This window comes from Eretmochelys imbricata, chromosome 4 (assembly GCF_965152235.1).
Source record: "Eretmochelys imbricata isolate rEreImb1 chromosome 4, rEreImb1.hap1, whole genome shotgun sequence".
Lineage (NCBI taxonomy): Eukaryota > Metazoa > Chordata > Testudines > Cheloniidae > Eretmochelys > Eretmochelys imbricata.
In genome coordinates this window covers 32,557,079-32,582,254 of record NC_135575.1, presented here as the reverse complement: position 1 = coordinate 32,582,254, position 25,176 = coordinate 32,557,079, and the positions used below count along the sequence as shown (strand labels likewise).

Sequence of the window (25,176 nt, the reverse complement as noted above, 5' to 3'; positions counted from 1 at the left end):
GAGGGTTTGAACAACCTCCCTCACCAAGCAGTGCCTATGCCCGCTCTGTTCCCATGTTTTGGTCATCACCTTTGCCCATTCTGTCAATCTGGGCCTCAGTAACATTGGGCCAATGGGTTTTATAAATAATCCGTTCGGGGTATACCATCCCGACCATCTACCCTCCCCCTCCATCCCTCTTCAGGGACCCTTCTCATGGTACCTGTTACAACAAGAAGTCGATCATCTTCTACAAAGAGGTGCCCAGGAATGAGTGCCTTCACAATACAAGGGGAAGGGATTTTACTTCCATTATTTCTTGACCCAGAAGAAGAATGCGGGAGGGAGATCTATCTTGGACCTCAGGAAGCTCAACAAGTTCATATGCTCCCAAAAGTTCAAAGTGGTCACACTTGGCACAATACTTCTAGTGCTGCAACAGGGGGACTGGTTTTCAGCCCTTGACCTCAACTATTCTTATTTCCATACCACCATTCATCCCGCTCACGGAAAATATCTGTGATTCACAGTAGGACATGAACACTTCCAGTACAGTACTACCATTCGGCTTATCTACTGCTCCAAGAGTTTTCTCCAAAACCTTATTGGTAGTTGCGGCATATTTACACAAACAGGAAATAGTGATCTTCCCTTACCTGGATGATTGCCTTCTCAAAGGACCGACTCAAAAATAAACAATGGACACAGTCCAAACCACTATCACACTATTCAGGGATCTAGGTTTACAGATAAATGAACGAAAATCCATTATAATCCCAGTCCAACAACTGGACTTCATTGGGGCACATCTCGATGCCGTAGAAGCCAAGGCATCCCTGCTCCTGACCAGATTCACAACTCTGACATACATTATCTCAGAGGTATGAGTCAGCCCTCAAATACCTTCTCATACTGTCCTGCAACTGCTGGGACACGTGGCAGCCACAACGTTCATGGAGCGACACGCAAGACTACATGTGTGTGCCTACGGGGCTGGTTAAGAACGATATACATACCCAGCAAGCACAGCCTACACAAACAGTTTACAGTACCACCCAGTGTCCTTGACTCTTTACACTGGTGGACAAGACCAGAAAATGTTTGTATGGGCATCCTGTTCCAAGAGGAACCTCCATCAATTGTGATCACCGCAAATGCCTCGCTGATAGGATGGGGCACCCATATGCATCAACACACAGTTCAAGGTAAACCGTCTCCTGCGGACACTCATTTACACATCAATCTACCAGAGCTATATGCAGTCTGCAATGTCTGCAGGCATATCCTACCTCATATAAAGAACACATTATGACAGACAACGTTTCATGCATGTTTACATCAACCGCCAAGGAGGTGCTTGTTGATACTCCAAAGCTTATGCACCAAAGCTAAGGAACTGATGCATACAACACAACATAAACATTTCAGCCTCCTACATGCCTGGCTGTCAGAATGCAACGGTGGACACACTCAGCATGTACTTCTCCCAAGACAACGAATGGGAGATGAATGGGGGAGTTTTGAGATCCATTTTCTGCTGGTGGGGCACTCCACTCATCAACTTGTTCGCATCCACAATGAACCGCAAATGTGCAATGTTCTGCTTGAAAGCAGGACAGGACCCCAATCACTGGGGGACACCTTTCTCATCAAATGGGATGCACAACTAATGTATGCATTCCCACCGATTCCACTGATATCACGTGTGATACACAAGATACAAACAGACATGGCCAAGATCATCCTCCATAGCTCCGACGTGGCCCAGACAAGCACGATACCCTTACCTGATGCGCATGGCGATGTGTGCCCCTCGAGCTCTTCCTAGTTGTCCGGAACTGCTGTCTCAGCATAACGGTCGCACTCTTCACCCAAATCCAGAGATACTCCACCTGCAAGTGTAGCTCGTACATGGTTCCATCATGATGAACTAGCCTGCTCAGAACAAATTGGACACTGCTACCGAGCACTCGAAAGGAGACGCAATATCCACTCAGATTGTCTAAATGGATCTCCACATGCCTCCGAATTTCCATCATATTCGGAACACAGACCCTCTTGTGCACATCAGAGCACATTCTACTATCCATTTCAATCTCGATAGCGTTCCTACATAATGTTCCAATACTAGAGATTTGTAAGTTGCCACTTGGGCTTCCATCCACACATTTACTGAGCACTATGCAATCACTCATGACTCCAGGGCTGATGCCATAGTGGGCCTAACCGTACTCACCTCAATGACTCAAACGAACCCAAAGTCCCTTCTGCCTTCTATGGTGCACTGCTCTACAGTCACCTAAAGTGGAGCACTCACAGGGACATCATTTGAAGAAGAGGAGAAGTTTACTCACCTTGCACAAGTAACTGAAGTTCTTCAAGATGTGTGTCTTTGTGGGTGCTCCACTACCCGCCCTCCTCCCCTCTACTTTGGAATTTGCAGTTGGGACTCTGTGGTAGAGAAGGAACTGGAGGGCTTGGATCATGCACACACTAGACGTGGCACCAACAGGACCAGAAGATGCCTACTGTGCGGGTCATGCCTGCACAGTAGACACTGCTACCATGAATCTCTGATTGGCGCTGGGATGCATCAACACCTAAAGTGGAGCACCCACAGGGACACACATCTCAAAGAACCTCAGTTACTGCACAAGATGAGTAACCTTCTCTTCTTTGCTAGGAAACACTGGGTTTCCCTGTTCAACTCTCATAAATATTAGATTTTTAAAAGTAAACTACAGGCTAGATTATTCCATCAGGAAAACTGACAAAGTATATGGAAAGCTGCTCCCAGTTAAAGTTTTTTAAAAAGGTGGGGAGGGGCCTTACATGCTAATGTTATGTGTCTATATAAAATAGTTGTTACTTGAAGGAAACAACAAAGCTAGCACTCTTTTTTTCTTTTTCTTTTTTTTTTCTTTTAATGGTAGGTGTCTTCAAAGACTCATCTCCACGCGATGGAGAAAGACCAACTAGCCCAGCTGTTAGAAGAAAAAAACTCTCTTCAGAAAATACAAGAAAATAGAATACTCAATCTAACTGAAATGCTTGTCACCTCCTCCTCGTTTACATCCCAGAAAGATCTTAAAGTAAGACTGAGTTACTATTCAGGGTCACACAGGACACCTGGAAAATCTTAACCTATAACTGGAGAAGGTGTTTTGTGCATTTTTCCTTAGATCTGTGAAATATTATGAAAAGTGGTCTTTTCTGTAAAGCTTATGAAATGACTAATTTTTAGACTTTTGGTTGACACTTCACTACTGTGTCAGGCTATTTAGCTGGCCTTGCAGTAAACCAGCTATAATAAGATGCAGAAGATGGCCCAGGGAGTAAAGCATAGGACTGGGATTCAGAAGAGTTGAGTTCTAGTCTTGGCTTGGTGGCCTCTGTCATAAGAATTTATTCGAATCTGGGTGAATTACACAATCTCTTCCTAAGTTACCTAGTCTAAAATGAGGATAATATTTTAAGTAACAGGGTTGTTGTGAGGTTCAGTCCATTGTCTGTAAAGTTCCTTGATATCTGGTGCAAAACTTAAAGCAGAAGAAGTTTTGTGGAAAACAAACTGTTCAGCTGAACCTCAATTTTTGAAAAACTGCAATACAGGCAAAACCATCCCCTCTAATTATCTGCTTATACTGTTATGGGAACAACGAGATGTAAAATGAAGGAAAGTAACCTTTATTATTAATGCTTCATTTGACATTCTAATATGACTTCATTTGTGTCCTCTCCCCCTTTTAAGGCCAAAAGAAAAAGAAGAGTTACTTGGGCCCCTGGGAAAATAAATCAAGGGGACATCAGCTATTTTGCAAATTTTGAAAAGCTAAAGCCAACTGATGCCAAAAAAATGAAAACATTGGCAGAGAAGCTTCCAGAGATGGAGGATTGTGAGTACATGTTTGGGGGAGAAGACACTAACCAGGAAACTTGATTTAGAAGGTGCCCACTGGTTATCCAAATGAAGACCTTGAGATGGGGAGAGATCTCTCCAATATAAATGGAACATGGAGTAAAAGAATTTACTCTTAGCATAGCAGCTGTACTGGATGATACAATGCGAATGAGTTAAAATAGATACTGCACGTGAATAATAGCGAACTAGAAGACTTGCTTCTAGGTTTCCTGACAAAGGGGTAAAAACAGCACTCCAGTGGGGCAAATAAATGGTAAAAGTATCCAGTGATGTTCCCATACTTGGCTCAAGGAAATTCCTTAGCCCTGTCTCAGATTTTCAGTTGCTACCTATTTCAGAAAAAGGGTAAAAACCTAGACCCATGGTGTCTCGCCAAGAAAAGTCACCCCAAAATGGTCCATTTGAAGATTAGCTATATATTTCACATACTGACAAATCATTCTTTACAACAAAGGGTCCCTATCAAAATTGCTGAGTTCTTTTTTAAAAAAATCTAAACCTGTCAGTGAGAATGGGTGAAGCCATTGTCAAAATCAACAGAACCACAGTGGTCAAAACCCCACAAGCCTCATTAGAAGGGCAGAGGTTCACCCCTTTCTTCCAGAAGGCCTGAGCTGGGGATAAGAATACTTGGACAGAGTTGTTGTTCAATGGAACTTGTTCCCTCCTGCTTCTCCACTCCCCACAAAATCCCTTTCTAGGATGAGCACACCATTTTAAAATTACATAATTCTTTTCCCCCTTGGGTTTCCTCTAAAGGCAATATTTTTCCTTACCTGTAATTCTTGTCACTTCATAACAGGAAAATCCAATGAATTCTCTCTCCTTATGTTAATATTTGTTAGCTTACAGGATGTTGGGTATTGAAGACTGAACTGTGTGGCATAGTTCCAGGCCATTTATAGAAGGATCACATAGGAGCGAAAATTTCTGTCCAGTTAGCAGTATTTGCAGATATGGCTACCCAGTAGTTGGTTATGGACTGATGGAATCCTTTTTGTGAGAAAACAAATTTTACCATCATGGACAAGTTGCTGTGTCTTGTTTTGTGTTTTAAATGCACCTATCTTTTTTTTTGTTTTTTTTTTCCCCAAGCTATGTTTTCAGAGTATTCTGAATATGATTATCTGCCTACCCCTGATGCAATCTCAGAAAGCGAATGGAATTCTGGAGCGAATATGAACTGGGTAACTTTCAAGATTGATAATTTAATACAAGATCATACACAACTGAGGAAATTTGTTTTTTATAATTTTTTCATTCTGCAATCTGCTCTGGCCAGGCTGACCTCTTGTGTGAGATCAATTATGCTTCCTATATCTCTAAACATTATACTAACCAATGTTGTTCTCCTCATCTTAGCAGCCTTCAGAGTGTGGTTGTTAAAAATAAATACATCTGAATTTGAGGGTTTATTTTATTTATTTCAACTCTGGCTACCCATACAATACTAATTTTTTTAAACAAAGTCACTGGATCTTGTAAAATGGCTAACAGAAAGCATTTCTTTTTCTAGAGTCAAAAAGACTTTGCAGATTCTGTCCAACTCTGTGAAACACTAGCACTAGAAAAGGTAGGTCAGGTCAGTGTCCTAATAGAAATTAGCTTAAAATGCAAGTAAGCCCTGTTATAACACATCATTCTTCCTTTTTAAGGATATTGCTAGAAATGAGGTGGATGTCCTGCAAGCTAACTTTGACAACCTAGTATTAGAAAACGAACAGCTGAAATTGGAGATAAGTGAATTGAAGGAGAAACTGAAGGAAAAGATAGAAACAGATGAATTTGAGGAACTGGAAAAACAAACCCAAAAAGACTATGAGGTAAGATGTTAACATGAAAGTTACAGCCGGATAAGACTTCGGAAAACAGACTTCACCTCATTTTTCAGAGAAGTGTGTAATATAAGACCTTATTCCAAATAACAGGCATGTTTTTAGAAAGTCATATTGACTACCAAGGATCTTACAAAGTATGTCCAGACTAGTTTAGGGATTGTGGAATTTGGACGCTAGGTCATGGAGGAAAAATTTGCTTCAGTTTTCTGACCTCAATATGCAGGCAAGTTCAGGGTTGCACTCCTTAACTGAATTTCAACTAAATACGTAACTTGGATAATGTCCACAATAAAAATTGAATTTACTAATCTGCACTTCACATTGTTTTGGATTTTGTCAAGAGTGCTGTTGTCATTAAAGTTAGTAAACTGCTTTCTAAACGTTGATGATTTAATAAAGTTAAATATTTAACTCAAACATCTTGAACAGAAGATCTTGCTTTAGTGCATTTCTAAATGCACTGCTTTTATAGATCTGACTTATAACTATTCAAGTCTTGTTTTATGAATTAAATGTCACTGTGAGACTCAGCAGTAATATCTGTGGGAAATTGAAATGCTTGCTTTTGCTGCATGATACTATGTCAGCAAAGAAACCTAAGAAAAATACTTCAATGTACTGGGAAATTATATAGTATAGAAGGAGCTGGCTTCCAATTCACGGCAAGTATGAAAATATAAAATCACTTATGCTAAAGGTCAAAAATAAATCTTGCTTGATTCTTGCCAGCTGACTGCTAATAAAAGTATCTTTTGACAGTTGTAAAACATGCTCTGAGGATTTTATTTCTTGATTTATTGAGGTGAACAATTTGTGGTTGGGAGGAGGGAGTGAAGAATGAGCTGCTCATTGACAATAAACTGGTTGCTATAAAAACTGCATTTTCTCTAAAAGTTGCTGAATTAGCTTTTACTAAAAGTGTGAACCAATGCTGTAATGATAAGTCTTTTGAGGAGATAGTCTCATATCTAAAATTTTCCCTGCAGTCTTGGGAACCCAAACTCAATAGCAACTGATCTTATAAAAAAAATTACTTAATCTTAAGGATTGAATTTCACTTTTTAAGTTTTTCCTGCATGAATCGCTTATTTTGCATCACATTGCATCCTGTGTTTGGGCTATGGCAGGTTGAGGTATGCTGAAATCCTTATTAAACTATTGGGAAGCTAAAGTAAAGGGCTGTGACTTTATGCAACTTTTCTTCCTGCCTTAAAGCGGATGTAATAACTTGTTTCTTAACTATAGTAAACAACAACATATTGTCTTGCCAAACCCTGGGGAAAATTTAAGGTAGATCTTGCTTATTTTCATGGTGATGGCAACTAAAATTAATGGATGGGTGCTTTCTAATATGCTCTGCAATTTTGCTTCAATTGCTCCACAGATACAACTAATACATGAAATTACCAACTTACAGAATATAGTTAAAAATGCTGAAGTATACAATGAAGATCTGGAGGTGAGCCTGGCTGATGGTCTTCTGTGTAACAAAACTGGATGACTGTATAGAATGAAATACATAATTTTGTATATATCAGATCTTAACCTTCTAACTTTTTTAATAGATAAAATAATTGGGCTCTGGTCAGTTTTACTTATGTGTAAGTGTTTATAATTGTTTTTTGTTAGTGAAGTTACCTGTAAAACCAAATTGTATACTTAAATTGTTCACCTGCTTATGCTGCTTTTCTCTAATTCTTTTTTTCAGACTGAACTAAAATCAAAATTGGAACAGCTTAAAGAAAAAGAAAATCAAGTAAAGGATTTGCAGAAATATGTGGAAGAACTACAGAAGGCAGGCACAGGGAAGAAAGATGTGTCTTTTTCAATGGTAAACTTGAGTTCTCCTCTGATTTTTAGAGCTAATTCGGTTATAATAGGAGAGCCTGAACTCCTTCCAGAGGGAAAAGACAAAAGCTTAGAAAAACTACTATATAAGAGCTGATTATTATGCTGACTACTTATTACTAGTCAACACATCTGAATTTTTGCTGGGCAAATACTGTTCATACCGCATATATCAGTAAATGTATTTAAGGACGATTACTAGATAAACTGCTATGTGTTCTATTTTTTTGCAGGAAAAATTTCCCGCTATTGTGGCACTTAAACACAACAAACTCTCCAGGACTCTTAAAACCAGTATGATAGTTATTTGGCTACGTGGGAATCCTAACAAGATCATAGTTGCTTTATCATAATTTCTGATTATTTGTGTTTAATATCTGTCTCATTCTTACAGGGAGATTCTGATAAACTACTTGATGAAATTCAACAAATGAGCAAGTCTCTTGTTGATACTGAAACTGTAGCCCTGGATGCTAAGAAAGAATCTGCATTTCTCAGGAGTGAAAATCTAGAGCTAAAAGAGAAAATGGCAAGTAACTTATTATCTCAGCATAAGTGATATGCTTCTGGCATATAAGAAACTGTTATAGAGGCTCTCCTTGTTCCAGAGAGACTAGTCAAGGAACAAATCTGGAAAGACAAGACTCAGGGGAAGTTACTACTTAATCTCCCTTGTACTTGTGTTTTATAATCATGGGGCTGCTGGATAGTAAGATTTCAGGAAGGATTTGACTATGGAGGGTAGAGGCCTGGCACACTGCGGCTGGATGGGTGTTCCATGCTTGGGAGAGGATGAAAGAAAGCAAAAGAGCAGAATGGGAGATGTAGGCTGGTGTTGGTGGTGGAGCAAAGGGGAGGAATAATAAGAAGGTGAAGTCAGAGGTGTGAGATTTGAAAGTGAGGATAAGGACAAGATACTGTAAGGGGCAGGATAGACAAATGGAGTGACTTTAAAGGGGATTGAGGTGGTCTGGGCCTGAAAGATCAGTTTGCTCAGAATGCTTCAGACAAAGTCGAGGGGACTGATACAGGTATCAAGCTGGAGAGGAGGCTACGGTAATCCAGATGGAAGGCAAGCATTAGTAGCTAGTACATAAAGAAAGACCTGATATTTGTTAAGACTTGATGAAGAAGCAACAAGACTTTAATGACCAGCTAGATACGTGGGGAGGATAATACTGGGACAATTCTGAGAGATTGCAATGGCGAAAGGAGCTTTGCTTACTACTAAATTCTTAGTTTAATTTGTCACAGTACTTCTGTGACTAGAATAATCTTACTCTTTTTTCCTACAGAATGAGCTCTTAAATGGTTACAAGCAAATGGAAAAGGATGTTCAATTGTATCAAAGTCAATTAGAAGCAGGAAAAGTGAGCTACAAAAAAATGCAAGTTGACTTACAGAAAGAGCTACAATCTGCTTTTCAAGAAAACACAAAGCTAACCTTGCTCTTGGAGGGCAAAGTTCCAAAAGGTACCGTTACAAAAAAAAAGATGTTCTGAATGACTTTGTAGATCTCCCCCTTTCATAGTGTTTTGACATAGTAACCTATAAAAGTGTACGTTAATAGTTTGGGGGTTTTTGAGAGGGGAGGGGGAGGTATAGAGCAAGAGCTATTGAGCTTTACTTCATTCAAGCATTTAGAAGCTTCATTGTTCACCAGCTTGGGACCACTGTTTTTTCAGATACACATCAACTGCTTAAAACATTATGTTCAGCTTTTCCCACTCACTTCATGATGGGATTTTTGTGTTACATACTGCAATAAACAGTGAAGTTAACTTTTTTTTATATTTGGGAGAAGCTGTTTTACAATAATCTGGGATTCATCCAAACAGGTAGTGATAAAATAACTAATTGGCAGCTTGACTTCCTCCTTCATTATCAACAGGTCTCATTTTAATCAGTCCAAAAAGTAAATCTGTTTAAAACCTGGTAATGTTCTCTCAACCAATGTGTGCATCTTCTACCTATTAAATAATCAAAGTGGATCTTTGGAGCTTTTCATTAATGTAAATCTTTAAAACTCTAGATTTGTTGTCTCTTGTGGAATTGGAAAGCAAGATAGCTGATTTAAAAAATGAATTGGATAAAGTGTTAGAAGAGAACACAGTTTTACGAAAGGAAGTAGATACATCATCAGAATTCAGATCTCTACCTGATAAAGTTGAGATGCTACAGAAACAGGTAAAAATTCAAAACCTCTTGCTCTAATAATATGCTGAGATTATGAAGGCCGTACACTAATTCGACAATATCTGTCTGTATGTAATCTCCCAGACAGAAAAAAGGGGTGGGGGAATGGGTGCATGCATATAGTCCATGACATGAAGGGAGAATGGGGGACAACTGGGGCATACAGACCCCCCTGCAGGAGGGGAGCTTTGGGGAAGGAGGGGACATATAGAGCCCATTGTGAGGAGAAGTGGAAATAAGTGTGCACAGACCTGCTGGCATTGGGGGGACCCTGGGTACGGGAAGAATGGAGAATAGGGGGGAAACAGAACCCCTGGAAGGAAGAGATGTGGGGGAGTTACAAGATGTTCCTGAAATGGAGGGGGATAGAAAGCAGCACACAGGCTTGTGGGGTGGAACTGAGGGATGCAAGGAGGCTCTGTGGTGTACAACGATCTCCTCCTATGGAAGCTATGAAGTGTGTGACACTCTATACCCATACACTCACCCCTTCCCATGTATATTTCTCTTAAGATCTTAAAAAAGTAACAAGTCATCTGTGCATGCATGCTGCTACTTAAATGATCTGCATATATTTTAAAAATATTAGAGATGTGCTGACTGCCTTAATATATACATTGGTGATAACTATTTGAAACTTTCTAGGGAGGCTCTTGAGCTTAAGACAAGCCTTACTTTTTTCAGATGTTCTCTTACTATTTTATACTGAATTTTAGAGGCTTGGTACATTGGTGGAAGGTTACTGGATATCCAGTCATACTGTCAAAAATTGCCCAAACCTTGATTAGAACAAAGGTAAATCAACCAAATAGATAACGTTTGGTTGTTTTTATAAAAAATTATTTAATATTTATATTTCAAAACTTAAATGTGAAGTCATCCATTTTTTTCCAAGTTCTAAAACACATTTTAGTGACTTGTAAGTAATCCATAAAACCATTGGACTGCCCAATCCGACTTAGAGGTGACCACTCCAGGTCAGGGTTGAGGTGGGATTTGGAGCTTTGGCTTAGTACCCTAAACTTAGACATGCCATTCATGGCCCTGAACAGGATTCCACTGTCTTAGATAAGAATGAAATATTTAATTTTTGAAGTTAAAGCAAAGTCTCGGGGCAGGTTTCAATTGCTTAACCTTCCCTTAAATATAGCTCAAGGAATTTATTTTTACATGGCTTTTCTAAGGACTTCTTTATCTTCAAACACTTACTAAAATTACATGCCAAAATATGGACTTAAAAATATCCAAGGCACATTTCCTCCGTAGAATCCTGATCACAAACACCCACCCCAAAAAGTCTTCAAACTTTAATAGCACAGTGATTACCAAAAGTCCTCCAAATTAGAGAATAACAATAGGCTTTTGTACCTATAAAATCTGTCGTATGCATATCTCTTTAACAGAATATTTATAGAGGAGACTCTAATTAAGAATATCAGCCTAAATTTCTGAGGCCTGGTCTACACTGTGGGGGGGGGGGGATCGATCTAGGTTTTGCAACTTGAGCTATGTGAATAACGTAGCTGAAGTCAACGTACTTAGACCTACTCACTGCGGTGTCTTCACTGCGGTGAGTTGACTGTGGCCGCTCCCCCATCGACTCTGCCTGTGTCTCTCGTGGTGCTGGAGTACAGGAGTTGACGGGAGAGCGCTCGGGTTGATTTGTCGGGTCTAGAATACATGTGATAAATCCTGCTGGATCAATCGCTGCCCGCCGATCTGGTGGGTAGTATAGACATACCCTAAGAGAGACATGTCTTAAAGATATTTAAAATATATATCTGGGGGCAGCCCAAGGAATTTATAGGGGGTTAGAGAAGGGAGTTGAAAGCAGCAGGTTTTAGACCCCATTTTTGTATTTGTTCTCGCTCAGTTTTTTGTGTGGTGTGTGTTTTTTTTTTTTTTTTTTGGTTTTTTTTTTTTTAGTTTTGGCTGTTGTCTGGGTAAAACGTAGTCTCCTAACCACTTACGGATCTGATCCAGCTTTCATCAGCCTATTTTCATTTCTTGCCTTTGCATATGGGGATGTAGCTACTGTAACACATGCACTAATATTCCGGTTCCCTTGGCAGATATTTGAGAAATCAGAGGAGTTGTGTTTATTAACATCAGAAAGAGAGAAGCTGCTCTCTGAAGTGGCTGATAAGGAGGCTAGACTTCAAGGCATGACTGAAGAATTCAGAATATCAAAAGAAGACCTAGCCAGTACCCAACTGATGTATGTAAAGGCTGATCAGGAGTACCTAGAGCTCAAAGGCCACCATGAAGAACTTGAGCAAAAATTGTTGGCTGCATCTGAAGAAAGTGAGCAAATGAAACACCAAGTAGAACATCTATCTGACGAAGCCCAAAAGCTTAAAACTATTGTGGACAATGTGAGACTAGAGGTTAGTGCCTTCCACCTTTCCTATGGAATAGTCACTGAACAACTCACTCATAGTAAAGTCCTCCTTGAGAAACTCTTAAACTGAAGTTGCACAAATATATCTGTAATAGCTTCCACAATCTGTGACAGAAGATTCTATAATAATTGGGTATTTCACAAAGGCCTTTACTGCACCTGACCTGCTGGTACTGTGGCTATTTTTGAACACTAAAATTGGATAAAATAGATGTAATAATCTGGAAAGTATTTTCTTACTAGCTGAAGGCCTATCATAGAGTATATTGTGATCAATAGACAAGATGTTTTGGTTTGAAATATGGAGTTTTTTCTTTTGTTTACCTAACAACAACTTGGATTTGTCTCCTAAACACTCTATACAGTTGTTTGGGTTTGTTTTTGTTTTGTAAATGGATCACCAGGCTTGTATACCTTTTTCTTCCTTCCCCAAACAAGTTCTGCAGATATCTGGGGAATAGGGTAAAACTTTTTGCCTTTCCTCTCCATCACATTTGGATTTGTGCACAGCATAAAAGGCAGAAAATGAACTTAGTAAAGCTTTACTGCTACAGCCTATTACTTTATTAAACTCCTCACCTCTTAATACAAACAATTTTGCAAGGGTTTGATCCAAGCAGGATTAGCCATTGAAGCCACCTGACTGATAAACCAGCCCATCTAAACAAGGTCATGAAAAGATAAGTGTGCAATAGTGCAGCTTACCAATGCCAGTGGATGGGTGCTCACATGGATGTGTAGTAACACCATGATTTTAGCACTGTGGCAGTATTTCATTTTTTTTTTTTTACTACATATTAAACACTCTAAGCCCTCACTACAAAGCAGTCTGTTAGTCAATATCCCGTTGAAGTTTATGGGAAGGACTGTGCAGTAGGACTATGATGTCACACAGATTGAGTGGCAGAGATGAAACATCTGCTTCCTCTTTCATATACCATACTCTTCTTCCCATCCCTTCCCACAGTCTTTCCTTTAAAATATTTTCATCTTTAACGTGATTGTGTGGACAAGCCATCTTGCAATATGCTAAGCAGTTGTCTCCCATCCTCCCTGCCTCCACCCTGACTCCCACTAAAGTTGATAAGAGTGGAGCCATCTTAGCTCCTCACAGAATTGGGCCTCTACCTGCTACACAATTGGTTTTTGTTTAGTTAAAAAAAAAAATAGAAACTAAGATCTCAAACTTGAGAATGAGTGCATACTTTAGTGCCCTACATGGCTAAAATCCATAATCCTATTATACTACTAAAAGTATGCTATCGTAGAAAGAGGGGGAATTTTGCCAAAAGAATGGTCAGTGGCATAAAGATATGTATAGATGTAATTTCTATATAGCCAAAAAAAGCTCAGTAGACTAATATGTCCAGACACCATGCCCTAAATTGTGGACTTCTGGCACTGAAATTGATGCATGATGTCATGTATAGGAATGCACTTTTTTTAATTTAGATTGGGCAAGAATGTAATCCAGGAACTAGGATGGACAGGACTCAATTGTCAGCTAATGAAAGCTATGCTTTCTATTAAAAGGCAAATACATACAGGGTTGGTGAAGAATGTTTGAACACAGTATTTGACTCTCCATTATAACCTTTAATATGCTTGGACTTCTTTACATTAAAGCTCTCCAGCAAGATCCAAGAATTGCAAGAAAAGACTGCTGAGCAGGAACAACTTCTTGGTGTGAAAGAAGAGCTCAGTCAAGCTCAGCAGAAGTTGAGTGAAATGGAGCAACTGAAAGAGATATCAAAAACTAATGAATCTAGAATGGAGGCCGAGAGGATGGAGAAACTGGCAATTGCTCAGAAACTCCATGAAAGTCAAGAAGAGGTCAAAATTCTAATCCAGGAAAGAGATGACCTGAAGCAAAAACAAGAAACTCTTCAAAGTGAGACAGACCAACTCAAGGAGGATATACAGGAGACAATTGCAATGGTAAGAAACTGATGTTAATCAAAATGAATAATTGTGCAGCAGTGCGGAACGCTACAGAAATGCCTAGAAATAGTATTGAAAGATAAGGAATAGTGGAGGAAAAGATGGAAAAGGAACCTGTAATAAAACCTCTTTCATCAGAATAGTTACTGATATGTCGTGAGTTCATTTTGATGTGTATAATTCTCCTTCTGTGTGAAAGAACATCCTGGCACAGGAAGAACTGAGAAATGCGCAAAGCTCTCTCAAGCAGTACCAGAAGACTATTGAGGAGTTGGAGAAAGATATTTCAGAGAAAAGATCTGAGATTCTAAATGCTGAAGATTCTCTAGGAGAAACTGTTGGTGAGCTAGAGCTCAAGGTAAGATGTCAGATCAAATTTGAAAATAACACTGTCAATTCACAACTTGGTTTAAAATTTTAGATATGTGAAAATAGGCCGCCAATGCCTATCTTGCACAATCTCCTCATCTTAACCATTTTTCTGGAAACCTTCTAGTCAGTAACCGGGATCAAGAAGGGAGCTCCCTCTAGGAGCTGAACCTCTACTATTTGCTCCTCTGGCTCTTCCCATATTCTTCAAATCATGAGGTCTTCAAACAAGATGTTGTAGTAGTAGTAGGACATCTGTTAGCTAAACTGTGAGGTAAGGCTGTGGAAGGTGATTGAGCAACTGAGGTGTAAAAGAAAGGTGGTCCAGGTCTTTATATCATTCATTGGGGTCAAATTCCTGCCTTGGTATTAAATAGCAGAGTGAATAAATGTCATTCATGTTTAATTTTTTCTCTTAGTCTTTGAGTGAATGGTATTCTTTTGGATACCCTGTCTTTTTAGATTTTGCAGCTGACTGAAGAGCTAAAACAAGTCACTTTACAGAGAGACCAACTCCTTGAAGAAAAAGGCTATATTAAACACCAGGAAGAAAGTGATCAACTTCCTTTGCTACAAGAACAAATCCTGTCTCTTACCCAAGAAAAGACCGTATTGCAGCAAAAGTTGGAGAGTCTACAAGTGGAAAAGAAACAGTGTGAGGAATGCACTTCACCGGTAACTATTGAGAAGTCTGATTTCCTAATAACTATTTTCCAAATTTAGCTAATGTTTGATATTATTTAACCTCTTATTTGAAGAGTAATAACAGCATTCAAACAGCATTTTTCTCCTTCTAAAGGAGTTAATTGTTCTCCAAGTAATTGTGCACATATACATTCCAGTGTAAGTGTACATGTGCCCAATTCCATCGAGTCAGAGTTTTGCCAGCAGTTCCACTAGATTATGGAGGTGCCCCTGCTCTGCTCATGTGCTGAGCCAAGGGCATAAAAGGGACATGTCTGCCACCTCCCTCTGTTTTTTCTCACTGCTCATAGGGAAAGTTGGTCCTCCCAGTAACTATTGGCTTTGGTTCACCAGCTTTCAATTAATCTTGTTTTTTTGTGGATAGTTAGTTCAGTGGTATAAGTTAGCAAAGTTAGTTTAGGTAGTCTGCTGGGTTTGGTGTGGAAAAAATCCCAAGTCTTTAAGCAGCATGCCTATGTGTGTGGCCTTTTGTCACAGATAAGCACAGAAGCTGCTTAATTTGTCAAGGTGAGGGGCATGTGAGGGAGATGGGCTTTATTTGTACCTCCTTCCCTACCAGAACTTAAAAACAGAGGGATTTCTACCTCAAAGTTCCTCTTATGAAGTGGGCAACTCATCCCTCTTCAGAACTGGATCCTGATCATGAGAAGACTAACTCAGCAGTGCCCCTGCAGCTGCTCCGGATTCAAAGCACAAATCTGGAGACAAGTGCTGCTTTTTGTCCTCTTCAATGACCGCCTCAAAGTGTTCCAAGCATCCTTCCAACTCTGACAGGCAATTGAATCCCAGCCTTCACTTCATAAGAAGGCTTCCAGCAGGTCCTTTGGTGCAGTATCAACGCTTTCTCATAGGCGTAGTCACTCACCAATTCCACCTGGGGCAATACCATACACTTTGCCTCCTTCAGGGGGCTGTTTTAAGACTGGTGTCTTCACCTTTTATGAGGTCCCTCTTCAGCACCCCCGATTGAGAAGCTGTCAGCACAGCTAGCAATGTCGTCTGAACACCTTCTTATCTTAGTGCCTCTGACTCCATAGGCCTTACTGAATGCCGCGAATCTTCTGTGCCTTACCTTACTGGACTCTCCATGTTGCACCCGCAATGGCAGCTGCAATGTGTTTGGTACTGGCAGCACCGTCAGTGCCCTCAACATTTGTAGGAACAGTGCAGTTCTTTGCTAGCACTGCCAGCTCCGATCACCTCTCTGACATTCCAGCCACCTTGTTCATTGGTTTTGTTGGGTGCTTCTGAAGTACACCCACCTTCGTAAGCTTCAATGCTCGAGCTGCAATTTCAAAGCACTTGGCAAAATACAATTGAAGATTTTCCCTTTTGAAGGGTCTTATCTCAGAAAACAGATGATACCATGCCCACCTTAAAAGCTCCCAAGTGACTCTATCCATTGGGGTCTGCACCCCAACAACAAAGAGGAAACTGTTTGGACCTCAAGCTTACTTTAGATCTTCCTTTCAGCAGAGGTCACAGGATGCTGCCACGAGACGGTCTAGGCCTCCTTGATGTCACAAGTCAGCATCATCTTCAGGAGGCAATTCTCACCAGACATTTTTTGACTATGAAGCAATAATTTTGGCTGCTCAGTTGAGGATAGTACCCCAACCACATCTCTTTTCTCCCTTTGGGAAGCCCCTATCCCTCTTTGAAAGTTTGGAAAGATTGTCAGACAAGTGGATGCTCAGCACAGTAATGGAGGGTATGTTATCCAATTCACCTCCCTCCACTTTCCCAACCCACCTCCTCTATCCCTTTTGTGACCCAACTCATAAGAACATATTGCTTCACAAAGTTTGGTCTCTGAAACTGAGAGCAACAGAGGAGGTCCCCAGCCAGCTCACGGGGAAAAGATTGTATTCTGGGTACTTCTTGGATCCCAAAAGACTAGTGGGTTTTTTTGCCCTGTTCTAGACCTTAAAAAACTAAACTGTTTCATCAATAAATCCATTCTTATCACTCATCTTCTCTACAGTAAAGTATAAGTGGATGTGAATGAGATGCCATCTATATCATATCCATCTCTGGGAGATGTAAATGTGTATACAGTATTGCCAGAAATACACGACCAGCCAACCTGTTTTTAAAAATTGTAATTTTAGATTCTTCCTTTATGGAACAGTTGTCATAGAAAAACTTACCTGGTTTATGAATAAATGTCTTGACTCCATTAAGAAAAATACATGGCAATAAAGATTTAATATCTTTAAGAGATTCAAAATGTTGATTAACTTTCATTTATGGCACTGAATGTGACAAATAGTCCATCCAATATACAAATATTATAATCTTTGACCTCTCCAAATGAGTTGTTAAAGAATTGCTTTGACTTTTCTTTTTGAATAAAACAAAAAAATCAAACAAACCCAACAGCTGCAACAAAAGTCTTCTTAGCAGGGACAAATACTTGGCTTGAAAGAAGAGTAGAGGCACTCAGAAGAGGCTGCATGAAATAGAGGAATTGAAAACCAATAAATCTGGAAAAAAGTTTTCAGAGCGCTCAAACTTCAGGAAACAAAAATTGTCAGGAAACAAAAACTGTAGCACAGGAAAGAGATGATCTGAAAACACGAGAGACTCTCCAAAGTGAGAGGGACCAGTTCAGAGAGGCTATCCAGGAATCAATTACAATAGTAAGAAATGTCCAATTTTAAAACTGTATTAAAAGAATTTAAAGTATCTTTATGAACACTGGGATAGTTTTTTTTTTTAACAGACACTTAATGTTCACTTACAACAAATCTTTTTTTCATGTCCTATGCTTAAAGAATGCAGAGATGCAGGAAGAACTGAGAAATGCTTACAGCTTTCTCAAACAGCATCAGGAAACTATTGAGGAGTTGAAAGGAAATATTTCCGAGAAGGAAACTCAACTCTCCAAAGTTCAAGAGACGCTAGGGAAAACAATTAATGATCTGAAGCAGAAGGTAAGATGTAACTTATATTAAAAATTTGTTTAACACTGCCTTCTGTGTTCTCTGCAGACTTGTATATAGCAAATTTATGATCTGTGGAATCCTAATTTCAGTTTGTAACTTCACTAAAATATGTCTTTTCCCAACATGGTACTTTGGGTGCTGTCCAACAAAACAAAATACTTCTGAAAAATGTAAAGGGCAGTGAAAACCTAATATAACTAACCTCACAGCTACAAATTGAGTAGGAATTGTAGTAAATAAATGTAACTAACAATTTTGGGGTGAAATTGTGGCTCCATGTGAGTCAATGTTAAAACTCCCATGGACTTCACTAAGGGCCCGGATTTCACCCTTAATATGTATGAGAAGGCTTAGATTTTTTACTTAACTATCTGGAGGAAATCTTTTGATGTAGTTCTAGATCAATTGCCTACATATTATAAATATTCTTTAAACTACTTTAAAAAGTCCTTTTTGACCCTCAAATTCTAAGGTTATCACAGACAATCTCAAGTTTCTAGGAGCTTTTTAAATTCTGATGCATACATCTAATGTGGTAAAATGAAATCTGAAATATCTGAATATTCACTAGCATAAAGCCTGACAGTAGTGTGAAAAACTATAAATGGGCTTGGATGGATTAGATATTTATCAGTAAATGTTAGTAAACATCTATTTCACACACAACCAACAAAAAAACCTTCAATAATCAAAATTTACAGCTAAGTAAAGTAAGACGAATGTTGCCTGAGAACTTATTACTTTGATTTAAGGTTATTTACTTTGTATATATTGACGTGATGTTGGCAACTTTTTTTAAGTTTCAAGATTTAGCTTTTTGAATCTCAACGTCTGTCATTAAATAACTGATCCTCCACACTATTGTCTGACACATACCCCACAATTTCCTGAAACTATGAAAATTTAAATCAGTAAAAACTGAAAACATGCTTAAAATAAACTTCTGTCAATATAAAAAATTGAATTCTTCTAAGCCTAACCATAAACCACTTTCATGTGACCATAAAATTGGACTGTTGATTTTTCACCCATAAATTACTCAAATAAATCCTATTGAAAACTTTTATTGGGCTGTGATGAAGTCTGTCAAATGTTGCTTTATTTTACTATCAAAGGTTAATAATAAAGGAAATGTCTCATTTAATAGGGTATAAAAAACACTATTGGTAACAAGCCAGTGAACTTACCGGTAGATCATTCCTATGAAGTGTGCACCAAACATGGATTTTTCATAACAGAATCGGTATATTAGGTCGAAAAAAAGCTTTTCTCACTTAAAGTAATCACAGAATTTAATGAAGCTTTTTTTTGTGTGCTATACCCTTGATGATCATTCCAATTCTTGTTTTCCTTTTAGGTCATTCAGCTATCTGAAAACCTGACTTTTGTCTCTTGTGAACGTGACAAACTAATAGCGGAAAAAGAACGTATAGAACAAACAATGAATGAACATATATGTCCGCAGCTGCAGGAGGCCTCTTCAGTTACTCAAGAGAGAGATGAGTTTCAGCAAATTCTAGCATGTGTTAGAGCAGAAAGAGACCAGTTAAAGGCGGACATAGAGGAAAACAAAGAGAGGGTATGTATCAAACCTCTCTTTGGGGCTTAAATTTACTTGCAAATGTTCAGAGTGGTTTAAACTGTTTTACAGTTGAATTCCTGAAACTGACTCTTGGCCAGGTTCGCTCCCACAATTACCACAGGTTGTGTTTTGCGGTCACCAGAGGGCAATGAAGATTTGACTCTGGCAGCAGTGTTTAGGCATGTTCTTCTACCTGTTAAACAAATGTTCCTAAAACTTTAGAAGTACACACTTAGTTTCTATAACAGCATATAGCAACAGTGATTCTGCATTTAACTTTGAATACAACTATGTAGAACAATCCATGTTTAACGGTAACAGGAGATTTGAGCTCCTGGATAATTCAGTCCAGGTTGAGTTGGATTAGGGGAGGTTAGTCCGAGGAAGGAAACCAATTGGCAACACATTTTCCCCCCTCTATATTAGAAGTAAAACAATGCCATGGTCTCTCAAAGCACAGCATATGTATGCAGCAGATGCCAAAGCTGATGCTCTATTTTATCTGTGATTGTGTTGTACCTGGCTTCATCAGTCCTACCTTGTCTGGAAGCAGGTATTCGTGAAAGGCTTGTTATTTTGCTTCCATTAACTTCAGAATCTGATTTTCATCATTTGCAAGGTGAAGCTATTTTCTATAAGTTCAATAAACTCTGGTCAGGAATATAGGTTTTCAGTAAACTTACCAAAGACTGAACTGGAATCACTGATTATAACAGGAATGCTAGTACCCTGACTACTTGGGGAATTGAAGTATCCCAAGTATTTCAGTAGGGTAGCAGACTAGAACTCCTGATGGATCTTAATGGCTTCAAGCTTTAAAGCGCTGAAATACTTTTGTACACACTACAGGTGCAAGTGCATAGACCCAAGTAATCAAATTATTCTTCCATTCAGATATTGATCTTAATAGAACAGCAATTGTAAGTACATACATACCTGTTCCATGAAGTGTACCGTGTGGGATTCTTTGCTACTTACCCAGCTTTAGAATATTGAGCTTGAGAAAATTCTTGCTGTGGTCACTAAGCATGGACTCAGCAATCTCTTCTATTATATTCAGAAAACCATCTGAAAGGCAACCTCCTCATACCCAAATTTACTAGTCTGTCTTAATTGCACATCTATGTTCTTATTTGCCTTTTGAAGTTGGCAAGGATTACATTTCCAGAAAGAGAGCCACCCATGTCTTTTGGAATCCTTAGAGGTGGGAGGTATCGATAGAGGCTAAACTGAATGTTCATGGCTTTCAAATAACAGACTTAATAGGTATGTTCTCTTTTAGAACCCTTGAACAGTTGTGATTACCGTTCCAATTTGATAGAATACAGCGAAGTCACTTTATAAGTATCATGTAATGTCTTGTGCTTGTCTGTGAAAATTCAGGCAGAAATGGAAAATCTACAGGAGGAGCTGAAATGTCAGAAACAGCAGGTTGATGCCCAGAAGAATTTGATTGTAGAGAGAGAAAAGGAGTTGTTGAAGACAGAAGAAAAACTAACAGAAGAAACAACACAACTTAAAGAGAAGGCAAGTACTGTAGCAAGACAGCAAGGACTACTTTCCAGGATAAAGAACACTTACGCAACATACCGGACAAGTAGCTTTTTGGTTATCTTTGCTAGTACTAAGAACTTCTTATGGGCGAGGTTCAAAAGTCCTTGGCATGTTTTCAGGACAATGGGAGCTGGCTGGATGCTGGGCAGTCCTGAATATCTGCCTCACAACTGTCTTCATCCTGATACCTTGGCAACTCTTCCTGCTTGCTCATATAGAAAGATCCAAATCCTGAGTTTGCTGTCAGTGTGTCATGAAAATGATTGAGGTGTCACCCACAGATGACATGAACTATGGGCACTTGGTTAAGAAGCACAAAAATGAAAACTTTCATTCTTATGTTTCTTAGCCATATATAAAAATATAAATAAATCTGTTGCTTACAAGAAGTTTCAGAGAGGAAAAAAGTAGTGTCTAACGTTAAACCAGACAAAAGAATGGCCCTTATCCCAGGGAAAATATCTTCCTGGTGTTTAAGGACTCTCATCCTGTGTCACCTAGTAGTTTCTATTCTGACTACGTCCTCAAAGATAAGACTAAGATTGAACAAAAGCATAACAAAACTGTAATTATAGTGCAGGCAATCAGATGCCAGTGCATCAGTGCTCATGCTCACAAAAGATACATCCATTCCTTCAAAAGGGAACTTTTGTTTCCAAAGGACCTTGTAGAACAAGAGATAGGAAGTACTTAGCCCTCATTCTTTTTAAAGGTAAAAATGTCATGGTGCTGAGAGTTAAAAGTGACTGTCTGTAGTGAAGTATACCTACTTGGCAGCTTCCTACTTGGAGACTGTATCCTGCAGCAAGGGTGATATCTTCTAGTTAGCTCCTCAGAGGTCAGATGTGGTTAGGACAATGGACAGGAGAGAAACACTCCAAAAAAGATCAGTTCAGTATAAAACAGTTGAACATGAACTTGGGTATCTGACTCTTTTTTCTCCTTCCTTTCGATTCTGAAACTTCATTCCTTCAGAATATGCAGTGGTGTTATATCCTGGAACCAACATGGTTACTAGAGAGAAAAGGTGGGTGAGGTGGTTACCTGAACAATTTAGAGCCCCTCTCCTTTCCGCAGGTCCAGTGGCCCTCTATGGGTTAGTGGGACCTTTTCACAATGAAAGAGCCTTCACACAGTAATACCCTTAATCTATATTTATTAGCAATTAAGCAACAGAATGCACATGCCAAGCATTCCAATGATCACAACTCCGTAAAGCGGACGGAGTTCTCCTGATGGCCAGTCAGGATCAAATTGTCTGGGGCTCCGGCTTCTGCACAAGTGTGGTGTCATGCAGTGTATCAGAGGTCTAGCAGTTTGTTCTTGAGCTGTCTCCCAGAGTTAAATTCCAACAAACTTTTCTTCTGATTCTTGTGTAATTAAAATGAGAGTTTTTTAATCTGTACCTTAACCAATTATTTCACTCAAAACGTACCTATTAAAAAATATGAACCAATTATTTTACATAATATGACTATACAGAGGTTCACGTGCCTAGGACCTGCCTACCCATATATCTTTTGCATTTTTCAAAGTTTGTTAAAACATCTCAAGGTCTGCTTATTTTTATGACTTGTATGCTTGTTGGTGGGATGCACTCTCAGGGTAGGAATGTTTAATCAGCAGTAGATTGTGACTCCCTACTCTTTCAAATATTCTCTCTAATTTCTCAAAATAACCCCTAATGGGCTATTTCCCTAGCAACAGCTACACCTCATACTTTTTACTTATCCTCAAAAGCAACTTCCACCAAGAAACCCTCACAGACACCAGTAAAAAACTTGCTGAAACTCAAGTTGTATCTATCCCTCTTAGTAATGTTGCAGCTGGCATTTTGTTTTATCTGCCTAAGCCAAGGCCAAATTTTCGTGACTATAGATTTTTGTTTCTAATTTATAGTGGCTGAGCATACAAGATGACTGGGGGCGGGTCATGTCAAGTCCAAGTCTCTCCCAACAAGGTAATACCTTTTATTGGACTGACTTCTGAACCTGAAGGACCTGAAGAATAGCTCCTGTATAAGCTCAAAAGCTTGTGTGTGTCTCTCTCTCTCCACCCGCAAGGGAAGTCAATCCAATAAAAGATTACCTCACCAACCTTCTGTCTCCTTCAGAATATGGCAAAGACATTAAGTCACAGAAAAACGCCTTGCCCACTGTGTGTAAATGTTTTTGTTGGGCTATCAATACTAGTTAAATTTCAAAGGGTAATCTGGTGTAGCAACTTGATTATGTGTTTATAAAGAAAAAGAGAGGTAACATTTATTTTTAGACTTTGACTGAATGTTTACATCTGTTCACCATGCTGCTTCCTGTAACTTTTACCTGAATGGTAAAATTTGGGGGGTACTATTTATATGAAAGTTTGTAAACCAAACAAAATTACAATATGTATTCCTTGTATGTTTTTAATAGATAGAAAAGTTGAATGAAGAACTAAACTTAGTCTCTGGTGAAAGGAATCAATTGCTGAGTGAACTGAGAGAAAAGACAGAGGGCGAGAATGAACGTATTCAGCAACTGGAGGAACAAAGTTCCTCATTAACAGCAGAAAGAGACAAACTCCAGCACATGCTGGAGACTGTTAGAGCAGAGAAGAACAAACTCGAGGTGGACCTTCATGAAAGCAATCAGAAGGTACAGCAAGTGTCGAGTAAAGTGTAAAAACATTTAAGTGTGTTGTGTTTTGTTCTTGCAGCCCTCCCGATAGGCCTAGAGGCATCTGGCACCAATACCTATGTTAATAGTAATTGTGCTTTTAAGAATGCAGTAGTTAGAGATGCTTTCATCTTTATCTTGGGCTCAATACCTAATTGAAAGCATTGGTGGAAACTTAAAAGGTGTGGCAGGCTTAAGGTATGTAAAATTGTGGAAAATCCTTTATAGTGAGACCTAGACTGGAAAATATAGTGATACGCTAAGGTTTGTGTTGAAATGATGTTTATGAACACTTCTGCAGCTGCACAGCTTCTCTCCTTATTCATGACCAACAGGTAATGCTTCTCATCTATGCAGTTCACCCAGGGTGAAAACAGGCATGATTCTGTACATCTTTAGCATGGTAGTAAAATTTTTACCAAAAAGATCCAATAGTTCATTACATCAGTTATTTCCTGGTAGTGGACATCCATAGCCAATTGTCTCTAGCAATTGGGATTGCTGGTGCTGTGCATCAGTGCCCTATGAATGGGACTCATCAGGGTGTGTCTCCAGAACGTTCGTTTGAGGACATGCGCTCTCTTGCCAGATGCAATGCAAAACTAGGTGTGTCACCCATACTTTGTGTCCAAATGTTACTTTGTGGGCAGGTATAAATAACTAACATGCTGACAGCCAATCCAATTGACTCTCAATTCCCTTCCAACTTACTATCGAAGCAAGTGTCACAGGATGGGGAGAACACCTGGAGGACTAACTTACTAAAGCTCAAGTACACATCCTTTTAGATCAGTTTAACTGCTCTCAGGTGTGTGTCTGAACAAAAACATAGACATGACCATAATCGGATAAGCAACCTCTCACCAATCATTCTTCCTACTTTAGGCATACTTTCTCCCAGTCACTATCCCTTTCCTCACTTGCCTTGCAAAATTAGCTAGGATTGTATTTGCAAGATGAGTCAATGTCCTTTTGGAATTCCTAGAGGACCTTACGGTGGGAGGTGTCAGCTGAGAATAAACTGAATTTTCAGGGTTTCCAAACAGCAGACTTAATGAGTACGCTGACTTTTCTCTTTCAGAACCCCTAAAATGAGCACAATTGTTTATCTTTGTAGTTTCATACTGGTAGACTACAAGGAAGTCTCTTAAATATCATCATGTAATTCTTGTGTTTCAGTCTGTAAAAATTCAGGCAGAAATAGAAAATCTACATGAGGAGCTGGAAAAGCAGGTT

The 25,176-nt window shown here is 39.2% G+C and overlaps 1 protein-coding gene across 1 annotated transcript in view; it reads left to right on the top strand.

Moving 5' to 3' along the window:
- CENPE (centromere protein E) overlaps positions 1 to 25,176 on the top strand; it is a 73,074-nt gene that overhangs the window by 20,279 nt on the left and 27,619 nt on the right. Inside the window, exons 13-30 of the mRNA XM_077815093.1 lie at positions 2,913 to 3,071; positions 3,731 to 3,875; positions 4,997 to 5,088; positions 5,418 to 5,474; positions 5,557 to 5,724; positions 7,124 to 7,198; positions 7,448 to 7,570; positions 7,982 to 8,116; positions 8,883 to 9,060; positions 9,620 to 9,774; positions 11,856 to 12,170; positions 13,811 to 14,122; positions 14,325 to 14,483; positions 14,957 to 15,169; positions 17,977 to 18,135; positions 19,505 to 19,726; positions 21,113 to 21,256; positions 23,698 to 23,919. Coding sequence (XP_077671219.1) covers positions 2,913 to 3,071; positions 3,731 to 3,875; positions 4,997 to 5,088; positions 5,418 to 5,474; positions 5,557 to 5,724; positions 7,124 to 7,198; positions 7,448 to 7,570; positions 7,982 to 8,116; positions 8,883 to 9,060; positions 9,620 to 9,774; positions 11,856 to 12,170; positions 13,811 to 14,122; positions 14,325 to 14,483; positions 14,957 to 15,169; positions 17,977 to 18,135; positions 19,505 to 19,726; positions 21,113 to 21,256; positions 23,698 to 23,919 — 3,033 coding nt within the window. The remainder of the gene's footprint in view (positions 1 to 2,912; positions 3,072 to 3,730; positions 3,876 to 4,996; positions 5,089 to 5,417; positions 5,475 to 5,556; positions 5,725 to 7,123; positions 7,199 to 7,447; positions 7,571 to 7,981; positions 8,117 to 8,882; positions 9,061 to 9,619; positions 9,775 to 11,855; positions 12,171 to 13,810; positions 14,123 to 14,324; positions 14,484 to 14,956; positions 15,170 to 17,976; positions 18,136 to 19,504; positions 19,727 to 21,112; positions 21,257 to 23,697; positions 23,920 to 25,176) is intronic.